Source organism: Mesoplodon bidens (genome assembly GCF_964165515.1).
Source record: "Mesoplodon bidens genome assembly, chromosome: 11".
NCBI classification, from domain to species: domain Eukaryota; kingdom Metazoa; phylum Chordata; class Mammalia; order Artiodactyla; family Ziphiidae; genus Mesoplodon; species Mesoplodon bidens.
In genome coordinates this window covers 42,042,637-42,065,206 of record NC_138167.1, presented here as the reverse complement: position 1 = coordinate 42,065,206, position 22,570 = coordinate 42,042,637, and the positions used below count along the sequence as shown (strand labels likewise).

Sequence of the window (22,570 nt, the reverse complement as noted above, 5' to 3'; positions counted from 1 at the left end):
TTCAAAGAAGACAGGTTTTTTGTTTTGCACAATTTTATAAATCTCAAAATTATGAAGACCAAAAAGTTGGTGAAAAATGGTCCCTCTGACCAATGTGCAGCAATGCTGAGAAAGTATTAATCTTAGGCTATGAGGTATATGAGGACATCCATATCCTAAGAAACAAATCAGGAAGATTATCTGCCCCAGGAAATCCTCAAGAGTTTTATACTTCACTCTATGTCCTAGGAAATAAAAACTTTGGCATTACTGCCTCACTGTACACATCTCACACAAGGTCAAACATCCTACCGGTTATTGGACTAACTTCCACACTATTTTAACTGTATTTTATTCTTTTAGTAAAAGAATATAGCAGACCTCTTCAGAGGTGATAAGAAAGGTCAACATCAGCAAGACACAGTAACCCTAACAAGCTTTGCTTCTCTCTCGGCAACACCTGATTCCAGAACCACAAGACTGCAAGATGAGCCTCTCAGGGCGTTCTAGATTTCTGACTGGCTCTGAGGTCGGCGCACATAGTTCTCCCTACACCTCAAATTTTTACCTTTACGGAGAGGCTTAAAAAAAAAAAAAAAAAGTCAATATTAAGAAATCCACTTCTCTGAGAGAAATATGCATCCACTTTACAAAAAGGCCATGAAAGGTTTACTTCATTCAGCTTTCTGATCAGTCGTGTATCAAATGAAGCCATAGCTATCTACTTTCTCAAAATCAACTTTTATTTCTCTTAAAGAGCCCAAAGAAATAAGAGTAGTCTTTCTCCTTCCTTCATTCTTTTAACTTCCACCAGGGAAAATCAATTTACTATTCTGTCAGGCCCCAGTCTAGGTAAACAAAGGTTGAAGAATGGGGAACTTAAAATCACTGTCAAGAAAGCAACTCAAAGGAACCAATCAGTCAAGCAGAAGGGCAAGAAAAAGGACAGTGACACTGAACTCGTTTTTACTGTTTCCAGACTATCAACCCCAACAGCCCCAGTAAAAGGTTGAGCAATGATGCTATCTTAACAGTGCCACATAATCATATATGTCTATCTGGTCCTATCCTGGACCTTTAATCTAAGAATCTACAATTCAGGTAGAAAATACTGAAAAGATTATTTAAATGTTAGGCTTAAGCAGTTTTCAGGATAGTCCAAATGATCTCACCTCTCAAAACAGAAAATTCTGTGGCCAACTCACCTCAAACCAAACCCAGGGTCTAACCAAGTGCCTGGGGCACAGTACACACAGTCATCACTATATGCTATAGTAGAAATCTCCTGGAGTTATCAGGTGGGAAAAAGAGAAAATCTGGACACATGACTTTGCACAGAACAAGGGAAAAGCTTAGCCCTCTCCACGAATGGTAATAAGAGAGAAGATGTCTTTTATGGACTGAAGCATAAGTCATATGATAACTAATTCTCCTAATTACTTGGTACAGCAGAAGGTAAACCCTCCCCTATGTCAACTAACAGGCTTCCCACAGGGACTTATCCTTAGGCTAGAATCACCAGTGAGGAACAAGCCCACCACACTCACTCTGAAAATCAGTCCCTATCGCCCCCCACAAACCCCACTCAGTTTAATCTTCCCCATTCCCCCCTCTTCTTCCACCTCTCAGAATCAACTTCATCACGTCACACGCTCACTTACTCAAGTGCTCTGCAATACAGAAACTGTCATACTTAAGAATATATTTAATATTCGTATGTATATAAGAATATATATTAAGCAGGATCCCAAAAAGCCACTCTCATGACACAAAAGATCCCGTCTTCCTGACAGCTCTCTACACCGAGGGAATTTGCATCACTTGTGTAGCCCTGCTGGTGGATGAGTGAGTTTGATTTTTCTATGACCTCTAGCTCAGGGGGAAAAAATCCAGACAGGGAGACAGAGATGCTTTGGAGGGGGGATTGGGATCAGGGAGTCAACTGCAGTGACTACTTCCAGTTGACAAATTAAGTTTACAAAAAAAAAAAAAAAAAAGTCGAACGAAGGACTCTCAGACCACATGGTTGGCAGGATCCAAGCTTGCCCGAAGGCCTCAGAAAATGAAACCAAATCTGATTAAAATGGACATTTCAAAACAACGAGAGACGCAGCAGCAAACGCACAGCTGCCATTTCCCGGCCACTTCCTGCGGGAGGCTTGGGGGAGGGGCTGTTTGTGTACAGATGGAGGTGGAAGCTATCCCCCAGCATCGCCCCCCGAAGGATGCAAATCTCCCACTCCAATAAATCCTACAAAGGATGACTGCTGTTGGCATTGCCTTCCCCTGAAAATTGGGAACACCAGGAAAGAAAGGGATGATGCGGGATCATCTTTTCTGCCACGGAAACGGGGATCCCCTTAGTGAGGGATCCCCCTTGGAAAGGGCTCCCTCTTCATTCTTCTTTCCGGCCCCTAAGGCCGGCTCAAATCCTTACGCCTCAGCACCGGCCCTATCAACCCCCATCCCTGGAGTGGCGGATTCTCCCGGGACTCGGGGGCCCCAGGCCAAGCACAGCTCCACTCCAGCAAGGCCCTCTCCTGCTCGCCAAGCTCAAGAGAACGTGCACCCCACCTCCCCACTCCTCCGAGCGGACACCCCGGGACCCCTGGAAACCCCTCTGACCTCCACTCACCGTTGCCAAAACGCCCCAATCCCCATAAACGGAGTGTTTAACCCGTCCAGGGAACCCCCTCACCTACCCTTCGCACTCGGGCAATCCCCACCCAATCTGAAGAGGTGGAGCCCCTCCCGGGGATTCCACCCCGAGTCCCCCACAGGAGTCATCTCCACCAGCCAGGCGGCTTCTCCGCCTCCTCCTCGCAGCCGCCGCCGTCGCCGGGAACCTCCACAGCTCCTCCCGCTCCCGCCCCCGCCGCCCCATCCCGATCTTCTGCAGACCGACCAGCCCCCTTCTCCTCCCACCCCCCCCCCCCACCCAGTGCAGGAAGACCCCCGCCCGGGGCTGGATTCTAAATGGAAATAAGCTCGAGTCGGCGTCTCCTCCCCCCACCCCCCGGCAAGGCTCTAGGCGGCTCCAGAGCTTCGGTTCCCTGAGGGAAGCCTCGGATGAAAGCGGGGCTCCCTCCCCTCAGGCCCCCAGCCACAGACCCAACAGACCTGAGGCGGCGGCGTCCAGCCAGGCTCGGGGCTTGTCTCTCCCCGGGGGACGGGCGGTTCACATGGCCTCGCTCCGGGCGCCAGGAGGGGAGGGGAACGCGGGGGAGGGGGTCTGGGGTCCGGGAGGGGGGAGGGGGACGCGGCTCAACCGCGGGGCCCGAGCGGAGCCAACATGGCCGGCGGGGGAGGAGTGAGCCGGAGCCGGAGGGGGCGGGGAAGCTGCGGCCGAGAGAGAGCCGCCCTCCGCGGCCTCCGCCGCCGGGTCCTAGCGCCGACCATCCCGGCTCCCCGACCCGGATCTGGGTCCTAGCGCCGCGGTGTCTCCCTAGCCTACCGGGAAGCTCCCTCTGCACTGTGCCTCATTGTGGGCGGTAGTCCTGCATCACACTGAGCAAACTGAAAGGCGTGCCCTGATCCCAAGGTTAACCTAAAAGACTAAACCAAATTTCTAGGACCGAGGCATGTGCCACTCCCCTAAGATCATTTCGGGGGCAGTTATTTCCCAGGCTGGGTAGTGGAAAAGTGGAAGTGTAGAAGCAGAAAGGTTAGTCAGGAAAATTCAGTCCTGGTGAAGGGGTGGAAAAAGGCAAGCTCCTGCTCCATCTGCTGCCCACTCACCTCTGTCCCGTGGGTGGCAGCCTGGTCCTGCCTGGATCACCACTTTCCCGGCGACATCTGCAAGGCTCTGAGGGTCGGGAAGATCCCTGTGGGTAGGAAAAGGAAGCTTGGCTCAGAGACCAGATAGGGAAGGCCTGAGTCTAGCCTAAACCTGGTCAGAGGGACAGGGAAGAAGCAGGAAAACTGACCAGCAAATAAGGTGCCCCAAATGTCCACCTATTCTATAGTTCCAGTATACTTTTTCTGATAGGGCTATATAACTAAGTGAAACCTTCTGAGAAGAGGAAAGAAAAATCTATCAGAGGACTAGAGTTTAGCTATCACCTAAAACGTCTATTGCAGGGACCCAGAATGAAGAAAAGTGTCATACATGATGTTAGAATTTAGAGAATTTCTAGTTCAACATTCTCTTGTTTGGTAGATGAAGAAATTATGGCCTGAAGAGGTTAACCGACTTGTTCAAGGTCAAACTGTGGATAAAATGTGACTAGAAACCAAGTTTCTTTTCCTTGCAACTCAACAGACTTTGCAGGCTTCAAGATAATTCCCATTCAATTCATTGCAATGCAGTTGTACAAACAGTTGCCTAACTGCAAAACTCAAGCTGAATATTCTGGAAGAGGAACAGACAGAGTGGGGATGATGAAACTCTGGCAGGTTGGGGGGTCAACAAATACTTTTTCCTTTGGGAGCCTGGGGAGGAAGGAGATCTGAAAACTGGGTGGCGCCAGAGTAAGACAGGATCAAATACATTAGTCTAGATTGGATTTCCTTACTCCACAGGGGAGTGAGTTTTTCCTAAATTTGGGGGACAGACTTCACTCCCCACTACAAATGGCTCAGAGAAGCTAAGAAGGAAGTGAGCTTCAGCACAGCCTCAAAGTGTGTGGGCCAGAGAGAGAGGGGCTAAGAGGGTTGGGAGGGTTTCTGTCCCTCTCCTGAAAAAAGTAGACTGTGAGTGGGAAGGAGTAGACAGAAATCAAAATCAAAATCCTTTTCTCCCCCATGACTCAGTAACAGATTTATAGGGTCACCTTGCATAAAAAATAAGGACCCCTGGGTAAATAGAGGCCACACTCAGGGTAGAGGGGGTCCTTCTTTCTGGAGAAAGCAGGGATCCAGCAAACTTCTGCTAAGGAAGGCTTCCCCCATTCCCAAAATAAAGACAGGTGAAGAAGAGAGCTCAGGGCATGGAACTGGCTTCCTAAAGGGCCGAGGAAGAGAGCTAGGTATCTTTTTTTAAATTTTCCTTTTCCTCTTTCTTTTTCCAGGGCAGATGAGGGAGAATCTTCCTACCTCCCGCCCCCAATCATAGGGCTGGCCAGTCGGAGGCGGGCGGCAGGGGAGGAGCCTGCGCCAGTCAGACGGGTGTAGCCACGCCCCTTCCCCCCCCCACCACACACCCACACACACCCACCCGCTGGCTCCACTCCGCTCCGGAAGAGCCGGTTACTCCTGTGCCCCACTGACTGCTCCCACCCCTTCCGAGCCCCAGGCCTTGTCTCCAGGGCAACCCCTAGGACTATCCCGGCCAGGAGCGATTGGGAAGAGGGGTGTTGGATAAGAGAGGGCCACCTGGGATTAGAAAAGAAAGTGGGGCAGGATCCATTCTTTCCCATCTGGTGCAGAAAGACTACAATCACCTTCCTCCTTGAATGAGACCCCCTCTCATCCCATCTAATCAGAGGTCTTCCTTGCTCTTTGAAGAAGGATGAGGGTGGGCTGTCAATATGCCAACAGCTGGGTGTTTACTTCTTGCCAGAAGCCACCCCAAGCAGCAGCTGTGCTTCTGCCCCCCATCCAGATGACAGAGGGCAGACTGACCCTTTCTGTCCCCAAACATTCCTCAATCCCATCAGATGTGGCCAATCACCCACCCACACCGTCTCCCTTTAGGAAGCTACTAGAAAGAGGAAGGGGCAAATGGTCTTTTTTCCAGCAACTTGTGAGAAGGGTACCTAGGGAATACTCTGAACCTCTCACAAGCCAGGCCAGTGGGCGGGTAATAAAGAGAATGGGGAGGGAGAAATTAGCACCTGCTCCCCCTTTCTCACCCTCCCTGTGCTCCTGCTGCACCACCCTGACTGGGGTCAGCTGCCACAGTGCGTGGCTCCACGCAGGAGCCAGATGGCTGGGGCTGGGAGGGGGAAGAGACAGAAAGGGAGAGAGAGGGCATTCATTTGCATCCCTCTGCCTCTCTCCCTCTCCCAGTCCAGGTACTACTGGAATTCAACCCCAAACACCACTGCTGACCACCCTCTCCTCCCGCCAGCTCCCTCCCAGCCTGTGAAACATGACTCAGAAGAGTCTGAAGCAAATCCAGACACCCTGTCCCCTCATTCTGGAGTGTGTTGTGTTGGGTGTAGCAGGGAATGCGAGCGCAAGAAGGGAAGGGGCAGGGCTAGGGTCGCAGCTGGATTTGCAGGGAGGGGGAATTCCCCAGTGGAGGTGGGGTAATTATTAAAGACCTCCCTTGTGCTCACTGGCTGAAGGGTTCACAGTGTTAATAGGGTCTAGTAGGGAGATGGCCCTCAACCTTGTAACCATTCCAACTTGTCCCCCTTCCCTGTCCAGGTTAATGGAAGACAGTCTCCTCCCCCTCCGTATTCTGGGGAGGCCAGATTCTCCTATAACACATCAAAAGGACCACAACTCATCCCTCTTCTCTCCAAATTGGTATGTGTCCCCTCAGATTCAGCACAGTCTTTTTTTAAACTCTCCAATGAGCTTCTCCATGCTGGTCTCAGAAGAGGATGGAGAAAGACCTAATTTCCTTAGGACTCCCTTTGCATCTGAATAGAGAAGGCTGGGCTTCCCAGGCTTTCCCCACCACCCCACTGCCCTTAGAGACTTAGTCCCAGAACCTCATCCACTGTCCCCCAACAGCCCCTTAAGCCCAGAATCACAAGATTCTGGATGCGCCCTCCCCCATTCCCTGACTCTGGGGTAGGAGCGTTCTTAGGCTGGACCGGCCCACCCCAAGTCCAAGAGGGTCGTTCCCACCTGGGCTGGTGCTGAGGTCGCACCCCCAAAGTCCGGGAGAGATGGAGGGGGGTGAGGGCTACAGAAAAGCTTTAGATGGGAGTTAGTTGAACTTGAACTAAACGGAGCAGGGCCTGAAAGTGACTCTAGTCTATGATAGCCCCCAACCCCCCTTACTACGGGGAAGGAGAGTAGTTGGGGTGGCGGTTATTCCCCCTCCCACTGGAGGTTAGGATGGCGTGGGAAAGCGATGGTTCCAGAGGGGAGGAGGCGAAACCCGGACCGCGGGAGATTTTTCTGGCGAGGAAGGAGCGGGGGAGGGGGAGATCCTGGGTCCGGAATAGGAGGGGTACCCGGGAGAGGTTGGCCGAGAGGCGTGAGAAGCCTCCGGATTCCGGTCGCAGAGGACAGGGGAGAAATGGACGAGTAGATAGTGCGGGGGAGAGAGGAAGGGCAGCTCCCGCAAGGGGAGGTCAGATCCCGAGTCCAGGGCAACGGGGATCCCGGGGCAGGGGACCGCAGGGGCGGCCCGCCCGGGGGCTCTGGGACCAGACGTGGGTGCCGGGCCTCACCTGGAGCAGGGCCGGGCGGCGGCGGCGGCGCAGGTGGCCGAGCCGGGCGGCGGCGGCGGCGCCTCCTCCCCCCAGCCCTGGGCCGGCGGCGGCGGTGGCGGGGTGGTGTGGGGGGGAGGTAGCACTTAAAGGGACAGGAGCTACTGGGGTAGGGACGAGCGCTCGGGTAGGGCTGTCGCGAAGAATCCGCTGAGGGAGGGGGAAGCGGGTGGCGTCTCCTAGAGGCCTGAACCAGGAAGGATCCCAGATGGAGGAAGAGAACAGATCCCAGGAAGAAGAGACAGAAACTTCTGCGGTGAAGTGGGGGATGGTGGTGGGTCCGAACTGGAGGACCTGGGAGAGCTCCACCCGCTCTCCGGAGGCACCGGCAAAGATCTCTTCACAAAGGAGGGCCAGGAAGGCAGTGAGAGTCGCAAGGACTCCGGAGGAATGGAGGTGTCGGAGAGGGAACTCAAGGCCGAGGGTGCTGGGGGTAACACACAGCAGCCCTACTAGATGAACAGGTTCCCTGTGTTTCAGCTCCTCAGGGGCTCAAGCCCTACAGCCGTGGAGAGACGCAGCCTCCTTCCCCCAGCACGACCCAAGTTTAAAAACTTCTGCAATCAGGAAGCCAGGAGGGCAAAGACCCCCCAGGCCTTTCAACCTCAGTCCTGCCTCTCTCTGTCTTCTCAGTGACTGAAGCATGGGGGTCGCCAGTAGCAGCCCTAGTGAGGCTGGTGTGGGGCCGTGAGAATCGGCTTTCTTCTAGTTCAGTTCTCCCCCAGCCGCCACCACCCTTGCGGCAACCTCTGGGGCAACAGGAAGCAGCTGCTCGGTGCAGCCCCCCACCTGGTGGTGGGTCAGGGTCAGGGAGGGAAGAGGGCAGGGACTTGAAAGGCCGGGGAGAAAACACGGGGAGAAGCACTTAAAAATCATCCAGTGCGACCAAAAGTGGGCTTTACTTTTGTGGGGGTAAGGCCAGCAGTGAGTGCTGTGAAATATTTCTTGAATCTCAGCAGCTTAAGTGGGAGGCGCAAGGGGCTGAGGCGGGGGTGGTGAGGGGGGGAAAGCCCCAACCTAAGGTGCACTCTTAGGCTCTTCCCCAGAGCTGGAGCTTGCCAGTGCTCATGACCCCTTGGTCGGCAGCCTCACCAGCTGAGCCCCTGTGCCCCTATAGTCTGGTTTCCCCTCCTTCACCCCCCAAAAGAGCAAAGGTTAGGCCCCACCCCTGCTGAGTCAGCCAGGGAGGGAGGTAGGCATCCCTCAGGCCTTCCCGGGGGCTGGTCCTCATACTTACCCATGTCGGGCTGGCAGGGCTCCAGGGCTGGGACCACCCAGCTCCTCACTGTCCTTGGTTCCCCCTTCACGTGCAGGCTGGTGTTAGATCCTCCCAAACTGTGAGCTGGGAACTAGCACGAATCAAAAAGCCAATGTGTGCTTCCTGCGAACCACAGCCTGAACTGCTGTAGGGTGATGTCCCTGTGTGACAGACTAGGGTGGGGAGGGAGGAGGGAAGGGCGTGGCTTTCTCTGGGTGGAGAGGGAGGAGGCGGTGAGGACAGGGCAGAACCAGGAGAAATATGGAGGAAGGTTAGATCTGTGTTGACACCCCAGTGGCGTGGTACAAGAAGAGAGCGGTGAAGGGGGAAGGAAATAAATAGTTGCAGCTAGTGAGAGGGAGAAGGTTCTCGATGAATGCTAAGAGACATAAATGTGGGGGGGGGAAGGGTGGAGGTATGATAGAAACCACCTTCAGGTTCAGTTCCTAGGTCTGCATCTGGATAACATGGGAAAACAGAGCAGAAAGGGCGGACCCATACCCCGGGGGCTTCTGCACCAGCTTCTTACCCACTCCAGAGTAAGGACCTAGAGGATGTGCCCCCAACCCCCGTAACTCAGCATTTCCCCAAATCCAGGCTTTTCTAGGAGCAAACTACTGGACATAGGTGGCTCAGGGGCTCCACCTAACGTCCAGATCATGACACAGGAGAGACTGGTGCCAAGGACTTCAGAGGCAGATGGGGGGAAACTCAGAGGCCCCTACTCCACCCCTGGCACCTCTCCCAAGGCTCCTCCCCAGCCTTCAGCCCCCAGGGGCCTCTGAATTGGGATCTGTTTGTCCTGCCCTGCTTCTACCCCACTTGAATGCCTCAGGGTGGAGCTTATAGATTCAGGCTCCTCCTTAGGACAAAAGCCCCAGCTGGTTTGTAAACAGTCATTAGCAAAGAACCACATCCCAGCAAATGGCCTTCATGGATTTCAAAATGGTGAGATCAGAGTTCTTGCAGAGCCTCCAGTCCTACCACCACCAGAGGGCAGTAGGAGATGGGTCTGGGCCCAGAAAAGAACGTTTAAGGGGCATCAAATCCAACCCTGCACTTGTTTGAAAAGGCGGGTGTACTTTTGAGTAATCCTTGCAATCCTGCATGTTTTAGTGGGCTAAGATGAAGGGAAAATTGTCTAATTCCATTATTTAGTTCAGAAACCCAAGCCCAACACCACTGAAAATTACTATTCTCCTGTAACAGATTCTTTCCCCAATTTTCTTAAGGGCTTTTAGCAGACCTCAGAATAGGCCCCATGGTACTTTATATTCTGCATTGCCTCAAGGAGTCACAAACATACTAGTCTTGCCCAAACTATGTTATGAGCCAGTAGTTAGGAACACCTTCTGAACAAAGGCAGGCAGTAGAAGAGAGGGCTGTTCTGACTCAAGTTTAATCCTTCAGAACAGTTATTATTTCCAAAAAAATGTCATTCACTGATTAACCCCTGCCTTCTCTTACAATAGCAGTTATTTCTAAACCCAACCCATTTTTCCCAAAATGCTCTCCTAAAAAGTCCTTTGGCTTTTTAAAAAGCAGAAATGCACTATATACAAGAGGCAAAAAATCAACTTGCTTTGAACAATGACATAAAAGGGCAAAAGATGCGGCCCTACTATTAAGATCACATCATCCCCAGGAAACCCCTTCACAAGACTCACAGCTGTTCATCAATCCAAGACAATGGCTTTTCTTTTTTGATGACCCCATTTCAAATATATATGGCCTACTCTGTGCTGTTTCTTGTGTGTGGCTATTCTAAAATTACTATTAAAAACATCAGTGTTGGCTGTGTTGTCAAGACCAAGAAAAACAGACAGATGCTCAGGGATGTACTTTTTATTGGAAACCTTAAATACTCTTCAGACAGAACACAAGGTCTTCAATCAAGGCTCTCAGGAATGTGGCCTACAGAGAAAACTGCAATTTCTGGATTAGGAGCAAGGAGAGGGACAGCACGGAGGATGAGTGCTTAGTTTGCCAAAAAGACCCTCTCACGAGTGCTCTTCAGCCAGCTTATCAGCTTTTGCCACAGCTTCTTCAATGGGTCCCACCATATAGAAGGCCTGTTCTGGGAGATGGTCATATTCACCTACATGGAAAAAAATCCAACTGGTGAGAAGTGAAGGATATTATCAACTTTCTGCAGTGGGTACATACCTCACCACTTGAGGCCACCAGTCAGAATGTGATGAAATCGTGTCATCTTAGGTATCTTTTCTTAAACTTCCCTCACAAATCCAATTTACAAGACATGATGCTACAGTACAGCTTAAGAACAAATGGTCCATAGTCATATGACTCGGGTTCAAATTCTTGCTACTTTGGCTGTATGATATTGGGACTGGTTATTTTAAACTTTCCATGCTTCACGTTTCCTCATTTGTAAAACAGGGCAAGAACGCCTTCCTTATAAGGGTGCTGTAATTCACTCAGAAGAGGAGCTAGCATGAAAGCACTCGCTAAGTCCAAGTCCTACTCTCAGACATGGAGTATTTCCAAAGAAATAACTTACTTTTATATAAAAATTAGGCACAGTATATTTATATACTGCTTGAGGGTTCCTGGAATGGGAACACAGCACAGCAAACATTCAAGGGATTTCAGTTTCTTTGCCATTTTATGTTCAGCCTTATACTTGAAATCTCACCTGCCAAAATCTGCTGGAATCCTTTGATGGTCTCCTTCAGGGGTACCAGCTTCCCCATATGACCGGTAAAGACCTCAGCCACCTGGAATGGCTGAGACAAGAAACGCTGTATTTTCCGTGCACGGGACACAGTTAATTTGTCTTCCTCAGAAAGTTCATCCATACCCAGGATGGCAATGATGTCCTGGAGGGATTTGTAGTCCTATGAGAAAACAAGATTAAGAGAGGCCTAGTAAACATTTACATTCCTCTAATTTGGACAAAAACCTAAGGATTAACACAACTTTATATTCACAATGAGCTCTGTATACAGCATTTTAGCACTTTACTGCACTTCTTAACTGAAACAAATTAGTTACTTGGGGGTCATGAGGGCCCTCAGCTAAGATCAGTGTCTTGTTTCCCCTACTCCGAGTCTATTAGGTGGTGTTAGAAAATATTGGATTCCAAACATGGAGTACCTGGAAACTCAAGAGACCTCATTAACACTCACTAGGAACTGCTGGTCTCATCTTTCCTTGCTCTAAAGCAAATCACAAATCACCAGGAGAGATACGGTCCTAATACAGTCCCCAAATTCCCTCTACGACTTTATGGCCACTGATCTCACCTGCAGTACTCACCTGTAGGATCTTTTGTACCCCACGGGCAACATCATAATGCTCACTGCCAACAATGTTGGGATCCATGATGCGAGAGGTGGAGTCCAGAGGATCCACAGCTGGATAGATGCCCAGCTCAGCAATAGCACGGGACAGCACAGTGGTGGCATCCAAATGGGCAAAGGTAGTGGCAGGGGCAGGGTCAGTCAAGTCATCAGCAGGCACGTAGATAGCCTAAAGTCAAGAACCCATGAAGAGGAGCAGGAAGCCAAGTAATTCTACTTAAGCCGTCCCCTTTTCTGACCTCTCCTCATTATGTCACTCTTATCTTCTCAGCATTCAAGAGTCCACCTCAAAAAATGTGGATTCTTACCACCCCTAATAGTGACTGAGTAAGCTTATAGATTATCTAGTCCCTCCAAGATGTGATGAAAGAATTTTCATTGTTATTCCTTTTGTTCTTCATCCTACTTTTTAACTCTATTGTAGTGATACCCACTTTAACAGTAAAAAACAAAAACAAAAACCCTTGCACTATTATACTAGTTCATCAGGAAAATGAACCATTAAAGTTAATAAAATTTAGATAAATTTCTAGATAATTTTTACTATATACCATCTACATACATTTGAAAATTTGTAGTAGTTAGTGTAGTCCATATTTAACGCTCAGTTTCCATGCAGCTTCAAACTCCCCTTCAGGATGGAAACCACTACTTTGTGATCTACATTTACATGTACACCTCCAATTAGTTTAGATGAGTGGTCTCTTAATCTTTTAGGGTCTTTAACATGCACACGCAGAATTTTACACATTATTTCAGGGAGCTCAGGTACCTACTTAAAAGCCTTTTGAGACATAAGTAACTAGATTTTGTACCTTTCTGTACATGCCTTTATACAAATTAGACCTTCATCCATTTAACTGTTCTCACCTGTACAGAGGTGATAGATCCCTTTTTGGTGGTAGTGATTCTTTCCTGCATGGTACCCATGTCAGTGGCCAGGGTAGGCTGATAACCCACAGCAGAAGGGATTCTGCCCAATAAAGCAGACACCTTTAAAAAAAAAACAACAACTTTGGCCTTATCTGCATCACTCCACAGAAAGGTCAAATGAACCAGTTCTCTCAAGCTTTCTCTCTTACCTCTGAGCCAGCCTGGGTGAATCGAAAGATGTTATCAATAAACAGTAATACATCTTGACCTTCTTGGTCTCTGAAGTATTCAGCTACAGTCAGTCCAGTCAGAGCTACCCGGGCCCGAGCACCAGGCGGTTCATTCATTTGACCGTATACCAGCGCTACCTGCAGTAATTATACAAATTCAGAAATTGTGGCAGAGGAGTGGGAAAGCCATATACCCAAGGTCCCCAAATCAGAGAAACTACCAAAGAACCCTCCTCAGATGTCTATGTTTTTGTTCACAATTTTCCCTTTTAGAGATGTAGTTCAAAACAACATGAAAGGTAATTTCTTATAATTACTGAGGCAATATTCTTACAGTAGGAAGGAAATAAATTGTAAATAAGTGAAAGGCACAAAATAGGGTAATCTGAGATATAAGAACCACCTTCAACTCCCCCCAAAGTTAGCTTTCAAATGATGGGTCTATGTACCAAAAACAAAGACTAGAAATATCAAAGAAAAAAACAAAATGTACATTAGTGTATTAGAAGCTGGGGGAAAAACATTGACAAATTTCGTTTGTAGGTCCTGGGACAATAAAATGGAAATACAGAACATGGTTTCACCTAGCAATGCAGTCAATCAACTGCAGCAGTTTCCTGGCACTAATTTGTGGACATCAATCAGCTCAGTGCTCACCTTGGAGGTGGCATCTTTTAAGTTGATAACACCAGACTCAATCATTTCATGGTATAAGTCATTGCCCTCACGAGTCCTCTCACCAACACCAGCAAACACAGAGTAACCACCATGGGCTTTGGCAACGTTGTTGATTAACTCCATGATCAGTACTGTCTTGCCAACTCCAGCACCACCAAAGAGCCCTAGGAGAGGTTGAGAAAAAAAGAATAAGAGTTCTGTTTCCAAATAAGCAAACTTCAAAAAAAATTTTTGTTTCTTTCCATCTTTTCCCTTCTCAGAAATGGCATCTGGCATCAGCAAACTCAGAAGAACGAAAGTCAGAAGCTACTCATCAGTGAGGGATAGATCTCAGTACCCACTCATAACACGGTAAGATTTTTCCCCACACATTAGGTTTGGAAAATATCTGCCCACCACTAACATACCAATTTTGCCACCCTTGGCATAGGGAGCCAGCAGATCCACAACCTTGATACCGGTAACCAGAATTTCCTGCTCAACACTCATCTCCACGAATTCAGGAGCCTCAGCATGAATAGCAGCAAATCTGTAAAGGTAGAAGATCAGTGTCTATTCATCTTATTAAACAGTTCCTCTCAATTCTCAAGCCTAACCCTTTACTCATAATCTCATCTCTTATGTAACACTCTAGACAAAACTGTCACCCACCATCAAGCCCAAATATTCTGCAATAAAGGGGATTTCATCACCTCAGGAAGCAATAATCCCATCCCCTGACAACTTTAACTGTCATAAGGTTTTCCTTTTACAAAGCCCTAACTTAATAGCACTTCTTCACATACCAACATGAAATACAAAGGCCACTGGTATTAAAATGAACTGAAATAATCAACTTGGGCCCTAAGTAGCAGTTTGATTTTTTCTCTCTTTTTTTTACCATCAGAACTTCTGCATCATTAATTTTCTTCAGAAGAAGCTGCATTGTGTGGTTTTAATAAATGAATATATCGACATTTTAAGTATGCTCTGCAAGAAAATTCTGCTATAGTAGAGGCTGTCACCTTAATATATAAAACTGCTAGGAAAAACAGTTCCTTTCTGTGTAGATGCAACAAGAGGGGGATACTTACTGTTTGGTTTTTATGGGACCTCTCTCATCAATAGGTTCTCCAATGACGTTCATGATTCTACCCAAGGTCTCAGGGCCAACAGGAATTTTGATTGGTGCACCAGAATCCAGGACTTTCTGGCCTCTAACCAAGCCTTCTGTACCATCCATGGCAATGGTCCTTACTGTGCTCTCACCTGTCAGATAAGGCATTGCAGGGTTATACAGGACAAACTTCATGGCTTCATGATATTTAATGAAGTGTAACTGGCATTGAACACCTAAGTCAACCAAGACTCCTTCTCAGTATGTAAATGTGGCTTCAGCAAACTCAGAAGAACGAAAGTCATTTTGATAAAATCATCATAGAAGGAAGACAGCTTAGTTTTGGGGGATACTTCAGTCAAACAAGATCTTTACTATTCCTAACAAATTCTACTTACCCAAATGCTGGGCCACCTCCAAAACCAGCCTGGTCTCCCTGCCTTGCACCTCCAGGGCATTTAGGATGGGTGGCAGTCCCTCATCAAATTGGACGTCCACCACTGCACCGATGACTGCCACGATGCGCCCAGTGGCGGCGCCTGCCTTTGGCGACGGAGATGTTTGAGCGGCATAGTCTCTGGCTAACAGACAAAAAAGATATGGAAGAAGCTGGGGTTAGGACAGTTAAAGGTCATCGGAAACCCCGACTTAACTCACAAGCACTGGTGAATACAGCCCAGGCCCGACCTCCTTCCGCTTGCACGGAAGGCGGGTCCAGAGGGAGGGCCGCACTGGAAGCGGAGAAAGAGCCTGCACCATCTTCCCATCCTCCTGCACAAAACCCCATTATTCGAGAGCTCGGTGCCCCCATGCTACGGGAAGGTCAATGCACCTGCCTGCACTTTTCCGTCACACAGCGCCCCTCTTCCAAAATGAGACGGAATTAGATCGGTCCTGTTCTTGTTTTCCCGCCGTTAGAGGGCACGGCGCTGGCCCTGGCGTCCTTCTAGCACCACAGATCCCTTAGGCCCAAGCGACTATCGGCCCCAGGCTCAAGGTCATGGGACGGCAGAAACGAACCCAGCCCCTAGAGCAAGGCACTTACCAGGCTGCAGCGCTGCCGGAGCGGCCCGCAGTAAGAGCTGGACTTGAGGTAGCGGCGCTGAAGGGCTGAGTCCCCGCAAGGCCCCAGAGGCTGCCACACGACCCACGAGTCCCAACATGGCGGAGCCCGGGTGGCGACTGAGCGCTGCAGCAGTCTGGCCTCCAACTCCCCACAGTTGGGGGGCGAGGCCTACTCTACAGTGGGCATGGCCACTGGATGATCTTGTTGCTCATCACTCTCAGCACTGCTCCTATAGGCTAATTACCTCTCATCTTCTCAACCATTGGCCAAAATTGGTGCTAATCTGAATTGCTTTTTTTTTATTGGACACTGTCTGGTTAGGTGCAACCCTCAGAGCCTCGAAACATAATTGGACAACAGGGATGTCAATTGGAGAGAGTACTTGGCGGAACTGCGTTTAGGAAAGGGACCGAGTTCCTGTGGGGAAGCACTTAGGCTGTATCTGGCTGTCCTTGAGCTCTCTCCTTAGACAGGACCTTGAGCTAGGTGACAGTCTCAAGGGCGGGGTTAGGGAAGTGGTAGTGTCGTGAAGCACCACTGGCTGACCTTGGCTAAGTCAGGATCCTTCTCTAGAGTCAAACGGTTTTTCTTTCTCATTAGCGAGATTGGAAGCTTTCAGATAATTCCGGTCAGGAATCCAGACAGAATTAAAGCTACAAAGAAACTCATGTAACTAGTCGCTTAACAAATGTGTGCTAGGCATTGAGGAGGCAAAGATAAATAAGACTTAGGACCTCACTTTTAAGGAAAGACAGATGAGTAAAAAATGCAATCAAATGTGATGGGTCCTGGTTAGTATAGGGTAAAATGTATGGAGGAAGAAGGAGGGGATAAATTTGGGTCATCTAGAAATGTAGGAGGAATTGTCTCTAAGTGGAGGAGGCTGATAGACTGGTCGCAAAACATCAGTAGAATTCCTAGGGTAAAGTAGGAAGGAAGAATATTCCAAGCACACATTTGCATTAAACAGCATGTTCCTTTTGTGGAACTGCAGGTGAGGAAGGTTAGAGGTGAGGAAGGGGAAGAAAAAGAGAGGATAGTAAAGAGATGAGTATAGAGAGAAGCCGGAACCAGTTCTCAGGGTTTTGGTTGGGAGCGGAGGCTGGGCAGTGGTAGGTGTGTGGTCCTTGAGCATGAAAAATGGTAAAATAAACAGGACATCCTTTTCTGTAGTATTGACTTTATTCAAGGTATTTGGGGGCAGGGTGGGGGAGACCCTTAATCTATTAGAACAAACATGGCTAAATGGAGTAGTTCAACATGAAGCTAGTTCCCCAGACTTTTTCCGACCAGCACACATTAGTTCTCATTTTTCTGCGTGATAGTGAAAGTTTCCTATTTGGTAGCAAGAACTATCAAAGAATTCAAAGGAGAAAGCAGGAATAGAAGAGAATGTTAAATTTGAAGTGTCTTTGGTAATCTTGCCTAGTAAGAGGGAAAGAACCCAAGAAAACAGCAACATGTATGGGGCAGGTAGAAAAAAATAAACTATGTAAGGAAGCAGCAGAGGAATAAGGAAAAGACCAAAGAACATAGTGTAAAAATCAAAAATAGAGAATGTTAAAGAGAAAGTGGTCAATAGTATAAATCACATAACCATTCTATAAAATAAGGGCTGTAAAGAACTGGGTTTGGCAACTAGGAATTCATTCCATGGTGATGTAGGGTCAAAGGTAATTTCAATGGGTGCAGGACATACATTTTTTTTTGCAATTTGTGTTCTTCCCGTTATGCTGGGCATCATCCCAGTTAATAGGGACCTATATATTTCACTTGCCTCCCTCAACTATTAGAGTTGAAGTTTCTATAGATAAGATAATTAAGAGTATTGCTACTGGAGCCATATTGTGTTTATTAATTTTAAAAAATATTTATTTCGCTGTGCTGGGCCTTAATTGCAGCACGCGGGAGTTTTTTGGTTGCAGAATGTGGGATTTACAGCATGTGAGCACTTAGTTGTGGCACGTGGGATCTAGTTCCCTGACCAGGGATCAAACCCAGGCCCCCGGCATTGGGATCACAGAGCCTTAGCCACTGGACCACCAGGGAAGTCCCAGACTGGGTTTAAAATCTTGTTTTTGCCGCTTACTATATTGTCACTAAGTTTAAAATCTCTGTATATCACCTTCCTCATTATGAGATAATCTCATAGGGGCGTCTCAAAAATTAAGTAGATTAAAATGTGAAAAGAAGCATTTAGAACAATGTCTGGCGTCTGGCACATAGTTAGCACTGTATTTGTGTTGGCTAGTATTTTTACTTACTATTGACATAGTGTTAAGATCCTTTGGTTTTGTATCACCAATTTTGGTCGTGGCCAAAATTTTATTAACCGTCAAACATTTAAACTGACACTCAATCGAAGTTTCAAAGTGAAGATTCCGACCTAAATTTCCGTTAACTGAGGCTCATCACTTTTTGAAATGTTATTTACACATTTGCTTTTTAGCATATTATCAGGAAATTTAACTGTTCTTTGGGCAGCTGGGTTATAATTAAATCTTTATATCAAAATGCAATGCTAAATGCTTTCAATGTTACCGAGGCATATTTCTCCACTATGCTCAACTTTGTAAATTTTTGATTTTTCTAACTTCTTTGCTGTCAACGTTTGGCCCCAGCAACCTCATATCCTCTTCTGAAATCAGATAACCTGCTAAATTTATAAGTAATACTGTCTAAAATAAACGTAAATAAACTTGATTAGCTTGGGTTGAGATAGGCCTTAACAGTATTTCTGAACAAATAATGTCACCTATTTTAGAGTTCTGACATGTTTTGGTCCTACTTTTTATTTCTTGTAAAATACAAGTTACTTTCCATGGGACAACAGACCACAAAGACCTAATCTGGTTTCTTACCTGAAGTTAATTCCAAATGACTGACCCCACAATTCATGACTGAAAACCTTATGAATTTTATCTTAAGGTGAAGATTGCATTTTTCACCAACTCTTTTTGGCTGCGCCACATGGCTTATGGGATCGTAGTTCCCTGACCAGGGATTGAACCCTCGGCAGTGAAAGCACAGAGTCCTAACCACTGGACCGCCAGGGAATTCCCTACCAACTCTTTATTTTACTGCCATCCATAATGGTCATGTCACACATTCTTTCAGTACTCTGGGAAATAGTAAAATGTCTTTGTCTCTACCGTATTTCTTGACAATCATCTTGGGTGATTTCAAATTCCAGGAAAATAATCCAATCAATACCCTAGCTTCAGAGTCCTTTAATCTCTTCAATTCCAACTAGTTTAACACTGACATTTCATGTAAGTATCCTACTCAAGTTCTACCTCAAAATTTCAATGTTCTTTTGTCAAACCACAATTTTGGTGTTTTTTTTTTTAACACAAGTAATACATGAACAAATTCTAAGTATACAGGATTAGAAAAAATCCTTTCACCACAACCCATATCTCATTCCCAGAAATAACCACTAAAAACGTTTTGCATATATCCATTACTTTCTATCCATTCCATGTACATAAAACATGTGCAGTCCCAATTTTTAAAAACTTCAGTGGAAGCACACTACAGAAAACTTAAGTTTTCTGATCTTTATGTTTTGGAGAACTTTGTGTCAGTACATTTAACTTTATTGACTGCAGCTACACCTCATGCCATAAAAATGTATAGTAACTTATTTACTCCATTAATGGTTATTTGGATTGTTTCAAATGGCTATTACATGCAGTACTGAATGAAAAAAAGGGTATGTTGTAAATATTTGAGTACACCATCTACTACTACCTTTAGATTCCTAGAAATAAAATGTTGGCATAAAATTACGTTCGTTTTTTATTTATTTTTGGGCCGTGCCACAAGTCCTGTGGGATGTGCGATTTAGTTCTTCAACCAGGGATCTAACCCGGTACCTATGCAGTGAGAGTTCAGAATCCTAACCACAGGACCGCCACGGAATTTCCTAAAATTATGTTCATTTAAATGAGATTCTGCCAAATGCCTTCTAAAACATTATGCTAATTTACCAGGTTCCCAGAATCCTTGCCAAAACTTTTTTAAAAAATGTGCCTAATACTAAATGTATGAAATTACTTCGTTGACTGAAGTTGCATTTCCCTAATTTCTAAGACAATACTTTATTGGTCATTTTTATTTCTCCAGTGAATTACCTCTCTACCTTATGCCCATTCTTTTCTATTGGCTTGTCATGATTAGTGCTCTTCAAATGCTTTGTTCAATGTTGTAAATATTTTATTCAAGTGTATCACTTACCTTTTAACCTAAGTTATCTTTTGATGTTTTTTTTTTTTTTTTTTTGGCCACACCACGCGGCTTATGGGATCTTAGTACCCCGACCAGGGATTGAACCTGGGCCCTAAGCAGTGAGCATGCGGAGTCCTAACCACTTGGACAGCCAGGGGAACTCCTGACCCATGTTACTTTTAATGTTAAGATTTTTTTTTTTTAACTTTCCTTTGTAGCTTTTACATTCTGTATCGTTCTTGGAGGATTTCCCCCTATCAATAAGAATTTGAAATTTTTTTTCAGTGAGTGGGCCAGGAACCACCAGCATCAGAATCACCTAGCTCTGCTTTATCTATGGTAATCACTAGCTATACGGGATTAAATTTAGTATAAAATTAAATATTCAGTTTTCAGTCACACTAGCCACATTCCAGATCCCTAACAGCTCTATGCGGCTGGCAGCTACTTTATCAGTCAATGGAGAGATACAGAACATTCCATCACAAAAAGTCACACTGGATGGAGCTGATACCGCAGCAGGACTAATTCAGAATTTGTCTTTTAGATCTGAAAGAGATGATGTCAAACTTCAGCACATCAGAATCACCTGGAGGGCTTACGGCAGATCACTGGACTCTACCGTCTCAGTTCTGATTTAGGAGGTCTGTGCGGGTGCCCGAAATTTATATATCTAACAGGTTCCTAGGGGAGACTCATGCTGGTAGCCGGGATCACACTTCAATCGTTGTCAAGTATCAGTTAAATTGCAAATTCCTGGGCCCCACATCACCTACTATACGAAAGCCTGAGGGTTGGGACTGATGAATCCATAGTTCCATGATTTTGATTGTCTGAGAAACACCAAGGTCTAGTTCTCTGGAAAAAACTAGAGCTATGAGGCTAATTAGTTGTGAGAACAAAAAAAAAACCAATGGTTGAGGGAGGGAGGTATACTCCTCATGGAGGGTGTTAACTGTATTGGAAGCAGCTTTACAGCTATCACCCCTAAACTTGTGATGAGATACAGCCACAGGAATGGGGTGCTAAGGAGAGTATGGAAGTCAAGGTCACTGGATTTGAGGCTAAGAAATGTAAGCTAGAGTTCTGGATAGGTTCTTCACATAAACAATGAAGTTATGCAGGCTGACACTATAACTTGTAAGCTAATATTTGGCTTCCAGTTTAGAAAATATTAAGTGTTCAGAGCAAAGCATGACAGGCAGTATATATACAAGTTATCACCAAATCCTATTTGACATATCTCTGGAACCTCTCTCCAATTCTCAATGCCAGAGCCTAAATTTACCCTTTTACATTTTACCATTTGAATTACTGCACTAACTTGTTTCCTTATGTCCAGGCCCACCTGCAAAACATTACCCATGCAAAATGTAGTAACGTATGTACCGAGTGTTCAACACTGTCATCAGGCTGGAGATTTAGTTATACATCTTTCACTCTCCTAGTAGAGGAAACTACCAACTAATAATCAAGTGTACTTAATGTTTCAATTAAGTCCACAGCCCTTACAAGCCTACCAGGATAAAATAAATAATTTAGGAGTTAGAGTAGGCCTTAGACAAGGTACCTGCCTCCCCGCTCCTTCCCAGCCTTTATGTTCTCAAGGTTGGTATAATGCTGGGTGAGCCATGCAGAACAGCATTTGATGTTAGAATACAAATGAAGTTCATTATCACTCATTTCTTGTCAGAAGAATTCTTGCTAAATAGAAAAAATGAAAACTTGCACAAAACTGAATGGGTAAATAAAACCATGCTACTTGTAACAACTCATCACCTTCCCCTCTTCCTTGGAGGTAATTTAACAGTTCAGGAAGTTGAATATAGCATCTTTATCACCACATGTCAAAATAGATAAACTGTAAGAATAGATGCTGTCTCTCACTCAAACTTAAATACTCAGCAAATGATCCTCTCCCCAGTGACTCTCTTTAAAGCAAAAGTAATTAGTTTAGATTTTCGATACAAGGCCAAATAAATCGTTCTCCTTCAGTTTTGGCCTGTCAACTCACTTTCTGGCATGAAGTACTTTAACTTAGAGGGACCAGACACCATTCATAAGACTTTGTACCTGACAGCAATAAGGGTTAATGAAATCCCATTCAAGTGTCTGAGCACAAAATAGGTTTTAAAAATTGTAAGAATCTTAAGAAACAGGATGAAATCAGAAACCCATCATGCTATACTTTCTTAATGCTATAGCCTAATGGCTGGCATTAAGCCAATCCTTAATCAATCTTTTAATTTCCAGAACTGACATACAAAAATATAGTTCTTTGAGAGAATAAAACTAAAAATAGAAGGGTTTTTAAAATTTTTAAGTTTTTCCCTGAAGCTAAGCAGCACACTATCAGGCATACTGATACCTTTGGTATGCTCCTGAGAAAGGAGACCAAGCTTAAAGCAATTTTTTAGAAGTACGTAAGTCCAAACACACCTCCAAATGTGGAAAAACCTAAGGCTCTGAGGAAACTGCATTTCCTTAACAGGACCAGAACCCAAGT

At 46.3% G+C, this 22,570-nt stretch overlaps 2 protein-coding genes across 6 annotated transcripts in view; both read right to left on the bottom strand.

Annotated features, from left to right (window-relative positions):
* Nucleotides 1-8,625, bottom strand: part of BAZ2A (bromodomain adjacent to zinc finger domain 2A) — a 34,965-nt gene extending 26,340 nt beyond the window's left edge. For 3 of the 5 annotated variants that reach the window (XM_081249997.1, XM_081249999.1, XM_081250000.1), the window contains exons 1-2: nucleotides 7,272-7,334; nucleotides 3,718-3,803 (exon numbers count right to left, since the gene is read on the bottom strand). The gene's annotated coding sequence lies outside the window, so the exon portion shown is untranslated. Of the gene's footprint in view, nucleotides 1-3,099; nucleotides 3,247-3,717; nucleotides 3,804-7,271; nucleotides 7,335-8,547 lie in introns of those variants that run through there. The other 2 variants (XM_081250001.1, XM_081249998.1) reach the window with 2 other exon arrangements.
* A 1,773-nt stretch (nucleotides 8,626-10,398) lies between these two features.
* On the bottom strand, nucleotides 10,399-15,967 carry ATP5F1B (ATP synthase F1 subunit beta). The gene is made up of 10 exons (XM_081248202.1): nucleotides 15,814-15,967; nucleotides 15,167-15,349; nucleotides 14,746-14,920; nucleotides 14,080-14,201; nucleotides 13,652-13,836; nucleotides 12,974-13,132; nucleotides 12,762-12,884; nucleotides 11,848-12,060; nucleotides 11,225-11,426; nucleotides 10,399-10,666 (listed from the first exon to the last, which is right to left on the bottom strand). The coding sequence occupies exons 1-10, from the start codon at nucleotides 15,929-15,931 to the stop codon at nucleotides 10,569-10,571; spliced, it is 1,578 nt and encodes a 525-aa protein (XP_081104328.1). The 5' UTR covers nucleotides 15,932-15,967; the 3' UTR covers nucleotides 10,399-10,568.
* Nucleotides 15,968-22,570: the final 6,603 nt, after the last annotated feature.

Coding starts and splice junctions, on each gene's coding strand:
- ATP5F1B (XM_081248202.1), bottom strand. CDS start 15,931: ATGTTGGGACTCGTGGGTCGTGTGGCAGCCTCTGGGGCCTTGCGGGGA. Junction 12,061..12,761: donor GATCTATCACCTCTGTACAG/GTGAGAACAGTT, acceptor TCTTGACTTTAG/GCTATCTACGTGCCTGCTGA. Junction 11,427..11,847: donor GGGTACAAAAGATCCTACAG/GTGAGTACTGCA, acceptor GTTTTCTCATAG/GACTACAAATCCCTCCAGGA.